This window comes from Lepeophtheirus salmonis, chromosome 8 (assembly GCF_016086655.4).
Source record: "Lepeophtheirus salmonis chromosome 8, UVic_Lsal_1.4, whole genome shotgun sequence".
NCBI classification, from domain to species: Eukaryota; Metazoa; Arthropoda; class Copepoda; order Siphonostomatoida; family Caligidae; genus Lepeophtheirus; species Lepeophtheirus salmonis.
The window spans coordinates 880,197-885,979 of record NC_052138.2 but is presented as its reverse complement, the minus strand read 5'-3'; the positions used below and the strand labels follow the sequence as shown (position 1 = coordinate 885,979).

The following is a 5,783-nucleotide window of genomic DNA, read 5'->3' as shown; positions in this document are numbered from 1 at the left end:
TCAAATTTTTTTTCAAAAATTTATTTTTTCTGCATAACTGCGGATTTCAGATGTTTAGTTCTAAAAAATTTAATTTTTTGTGAACAACTGTGGATTTTTGACATAAAAAATATTAATATTTGAAATTCTTTACGATTTTTTATTTTTTTGTGAATAGCTGTTCCTTTTTTTAAATTTCTGAGAAAAAAGTTTTGAGTTTTTTCAAAAATAATCCAAAAACCAAGCCTCCCCCAAAAAAAAAAAATAATAATAATAATACATATATATATATAATCCCCGGGGACGGCCCTGATTCAAAGATAAGGATAAGCCTTTTTATATTCATAAAGCTATAACACTTCAAGATGTATCAGTACATTTTACGTTGTAAAAATATCACCTTTGAGCCCCTATAATAGAGTCTCTTCCAAATATGATGCAATATATTACATCAGCAATAATGTTCTATAGTTATACATGTCATTGACATAGAGGACGCTGTAAAAATGTTTTTTTGTATTCGCCATTTTTTTAACAACTAGTTTAGAGACTACAAGCTATAGTCCGTCTTTTTACCTTGCGTGTATAATATATCTTTTTTAGTTTATTCATGCTCTATTGTGAATAAAACAGGTAATTAATCCCCTCTCTCTCCTCTAATCCAGGTCTAAAATCATGCTTACTGGTATCCTGAATCACCTCCTTGACTATTATATGAACATGAAAAACTATTGCGTCATATATTTCAAAATTAAAAATCATACACACAACTTGGAAAGAAAAGAAAAGAAGAAAAACTATAAAACCAGGCAGAAGAGCGAGTGCATGGCATGGGAGGGTAAGGAAGTGAGAGGAAAATAAATTGAATTTATCCTTCTGTTTCTTTTTCCCTTTGTGTCTATATATATATATATATACATATAATAAGCATAAACTCAGTAAGAAGTACTATATAGTATCAAACTATAATGACTGGATGCCTCAGACGGGAAATAAATGAGGACTGAAATAAGAAAATTGCTTCTTGATATATATATCAATATAAAGTAATGATGAGGCCTTCACATCCAATCAGGAGTGGATATTATCTATGACGTCATTTATAAGAATTATATGTTATTATATTAATTTGGGGACGAGGTAACTACCCATGATAAAGGGATTTTTGCATGATTGCCGATGAGCGTATTACATTATTAAATGACTGTTTGAGAGTAGGGATTTGAGAATCATATGATTATTCGAATATATGTACATAATATAAGCAATAATGTTTCAAGGCAGCTAAGCGTCAAAAAAATTCCGTTCTCGTAGAATGAATATTGTAAAAATGAAAAAGTAGTATAAATACATAAAAGAAAAAAAGATTAAACGTCCGTCGCGGGTGGATTTTTTTTTCTTCCTGCTGTAGTATTCACTTCTCGCACTGTCACAACTAACAATTGCGCCTTCAGTTCTCCCTACATATTCGGTTCTTTCACACGGTGCTTCTCTGTGTTTTTTTAGTCTTTGATTCCCTAGGCTAGTATTATTACTATCAAAATAAACTATGGATTCCGACCCATCCGTTCATCATCATATCGTGCCCACTGAGAGATGTGGAGCCCTCAACGTCTATGTCCAAGGTGACTTGGAACTCGCTCACAAAGATGACAAGGAAAAAAGATGTGTTTTCCTTACTGTTCATGACATGGGAACAAATCATCATCAATGGATGGGATTTGTTAATCATCCTGCCATGATGGATATACGGAGTAAGTCCATTATTATCCATGTGGATCTTCTTGGACAAGAAGATAATGCAAGGGGCCTTCCTGGCGATACTAAATACCCTAGCCTTCAAGAAATGGGAGAGGATTTGGTTAACATCCTTGATCTACTTAGAGTCAAATACGTTATCGGTCTTGGAGTTGGATTAGGAGCCAACGTTATTGCTAGGTTTGGAATGATGCACAAGACACGTTGTCTGGGTATCGTTTGCATACATCCAACGGCTACAAAGTCTGGAGTAATGGAACACTTTCGTGTAAGTTAGTTATTTGTCCCATGGAAGTGCCTTTGTCCCATCATTAATTATTATTTCTACTATTATTTACAGGACAAGATCGGCACATGGAAATTAACACCCAAAAGTGACTCCGAATCATATCTCATGTTCCATCGATTTGGACACAAAATGGATTCCGCCACAAATAAGTCTGCTGCCTACGATCTGTATAAAAATGAATTAAAGGCTATTCAAATGAATCAAAAGAATGTCAACTCTCTCGTCAATTCCTTTTTGAACAGAGACGATATCACTGCAAGTCTAAGCAAGGGTATGGAGTGTGAATGTCTTCTCATTTGTGGAACAAAGTGCACAGCCTTTATTCAAAACATCGAAACGTTTTATAATAATTGCGACAAAACTAAAACATCCCTCATTAAGATTGATGAGGTTGGGGATGTTCTTGAAGAAGTTCCATCAAAGCTATCCCAATCCATTCTATTGTTCTGCAAAGGCCTAGGCTGGCTCACGTCTCTCACTCTTCCAGGCGTTGAAAGAAGATCATCAATTGCCTCTGATACGAGTGAGGGTGGAAGAAGACGCTCTATGAGTATGGAAGAGTATGATCGTCCCAATATTCGACGACTCTCTTTGACCACCAATGAGTAATGTAATCATATTACTGGCCGGCGATTTTTTGTTTTTTTAATTTATTCATTTTTATTACAATTTTGATGATTCAGACCATTAGATATTTGGTAAAAAATAATTAAAATTTTATTTTGAATATTATATAGTATATAAACATTTAATAATAGTATTGAGTTCTTAAGCATTTCATAGGTTGGCAAACTTCCTCTTCCCCCCTTCTCCCCTACTCTTTAGTAAAGCTTTCCTAAGTTTTGTTGCTGAATCTGTACAAAAAAAAAGGATATAATATTTTACTCTCTTAAAAAGAGACTGAATAAGGAAGAAATTATTATTTAAAAAAAAAGTATATAGCTGTAACATTGTGTTCAATATCTCTCTTTTTTTCCATGGATTGCAAATTAACTACTTTTATGGAATGTTTTATTTGTAAGCAACAAACACGCAATTCATTTTACAATATCCATCGCTACCCTGTTAATTGTAATACATAATTATATATGTATATGCGAAATAAATAGTTTTAAATACATACAAGTAAATTCTTCATTTTGACCCAAAAGCAAACTGGAAATGATTTTTTCGCAAAAGTTGAGTCCTTACATTCTACGCTTGTATTATTATCTTCCATTTATGTATATCTACAAACTATTCTTTGGGATCGCTGCAAATTGGAGTGAAAGTACACAAAAACTCAATTTCAAAATGATATAATTACAAATTGATTGATGTAACATAAATGAAAGGCTATATGAGGGCTAAATTAAATCTAATAAGTCAAATATGAAATATTAGGCTATATGTTTATCATGACGTAACTTTTTTGGATATTCACTAATGTAAGTAAGTAATTTATGAATGATTTTCCACTAATTGAGTCATAGGGCTACATTTGTATTGTTCAACTATAATTATCTTTAACTTCTGTAAATAATATATTATGATTAGTGTTGGATCGGTCCTAGGACTGATTTACTAATTTTTTTTTTTTTCCTCTTTCAGTCTTTTTTTAAAGGTCCAATCTTTTTTGCCTTTCTACAGTCCCAATTATCTTTTTATTTTCTTAATTCCTGGTTAGGATTGAAGAATATAAAAACGAAGAAAATAATAATTATTAGCTAGACCGTATAATAATATATTCTAGCCACACACTTCCTATTTTAAATTTAAGGCATCTTTCTCCCTGAAAAGGTTTATGTTGAATAGGTGAAAGGACTTTGAATCTACATCATTACAGCTGTTGTAGTTACCAAAAAAAACAACGAAAAGGGCCGGTCCTAGGACTGAAAATTTTTATTACGACCGGACTTATAGGAATGCAGCCTTTTTAACCCGATCCAACACTAATTCTGAGTGATCCTTTGTGTGATACGAAAATTACACATAAAGGTCGCTATAAGTCCCTTTCATAATTATAGATACATAGTATGTACTATGTATTTTGAAGGGGATTTTATGATAGGGGCCAAATAAATTAATGTTGTACACTATAGTTAATAAATATTCTTGGGTATTTTCAAATGTCGGAATATCAAGCCCGTAATTGGCCAAAATATGTGGGTGTATCTATCCATTAGACTGTCCCGTTTTCGGGTTAATATCCACCCCACCCCCTCTTTGTAAGATATTAACCCCAAAAGAGGACTGTGGCTAGTGTACAATATACATATTTGTAAAAAATAAATTGGGAATTTTAGCTTTTCATGATTTCTGTTCTATCTTGTTTCTGTGTAAATGTTCCACATAATTAACTATACAATATAGGTATACATATGTATGCTTTGAAATGCAACAGGAAAGTATTTGATCTTGCAGACTGTTTGCATGCATGCCTGCTTCAATTTTGAATCAATCACAAATACACATGCGAATTGGCATTCCTTTGATTTCCTTCCTCCTTAAAAGCTTTCATAATAGGATTTGAGAAAAAAAGCAATGTTGTCCTTTCTTTTTCTTATATATAAGCAACATATATATGTTTGTGTCTAGATAGATAGGTAGATAAAAGTAAGTTCTACGCAATAAATAACAAAATAAAAGGTTAAATATGCTATCTTATCCATGAGAAGGAAAGTTAAGGAATACAAGGGGAAAAGTGAGAGCTTTGTTCCTAATTAAAGGCGGGTTACAAACATCTATCCTTCTTAGAGTTGTATAAAATGTGACCTACAACGCGTTCGAGATTTATTTTACATACAATCTGAGCAGGAATTTTTATTTTCTTTAAGCTCTTATTAATATTATTTAATTCTTGAGAAGGGAACAATTAAGTATAAAGTGATAACTAGTACGTTTGCTCATGAAAGATGGAGAGTGACACCAAGATTAATAGAAATATATGGTTATACCATAACGTGTGTACGACTGATGATTGACTTCTACCAGTCTTTTTAATAGTGACGTCATAGAATTGGTTGCGTGTTTTGACGAAATTTGTCTGTCTTGCCCAGCAGTTAATACGATCCATCAGATTGAAAGTTCTAGAAATAGTGACGTCATAGAGCATGATTGGTTGCGTTATTTGTCAAAGTCCCTGTGTCTTGCTCAGCAGTCGGTACGATACATGAAATTGAAAAATCTAGCAAGCCGGATTACATGATGGTCTAACCTCGTATTTCTATTAACCTTGAGTAATACTGATGATTAAGGATAATTATCGTGTGTTTAATGAGCATGTTAAAAAAAGAAAGCAAAAATAAGGGTGGTAACCCTGACAATTTGAGGGATGTTTTTAAGGAGATCAGCTACAATCAGCTGGGACAAAGGAGGGGGGAGAAGGAAATAAAGAAGGGCATTTTCTATAATTACTACAACATCAACCCCTAATTCTACTCTGAGTCCAACTGGGACTCAGATTTATAAATCTGCAACAAATCCTCAAGGTTACTCTCCGTCTTTTATGAACACACACGAATGTTCAATCAGGTTTTGAATATAATTGAATCTATTTATGAAAGGAAGTTCATAAGGGGATTTGTTATATTTTTATGAAAAAAACACACATTTATTAGATTCAAATAGTCAAATCTCTACCTATATCTAAAAAAAAAAAGCATGTGATAGGCTTGATATTGGAATTGAATGATTTCATATAAACTGTGATCTCTGAATTTCATATGCTTATTTTTTATATACGTATATTTTTGACTATTTAAATCTAACAAATACT

At 32.6% G+C, this 5,783-nt stretch overlaps 1 protein-coding gene across 1 annotated transcript; it reads left to right on the top strand.

Annotated features, from left to right (window-relative positions):
• Positions 1–519: 519 nt before the first annotated feature.
• On the top strand, positions 520–3,146 carry LOC121122619 (uncharacterized protein ZK1073.1). The gene is made up of 2 exons (XM_040717652.2): positions 520–2,005; positions 2,078–3,146. Exons 1-2 carry the CDS (start codon positions 1,529–1,531, stop codon positions 2,633–2,635), a joined length of 1,035 nt encoding a protein of 344 aa, XP_040573586.1. The 5' UTR covers positions 520–1,528; the 3' UTR covers positions 2,636–3,146.
• Positions 3,147–5,783: the final 2,637 nt, after the last annotated feature.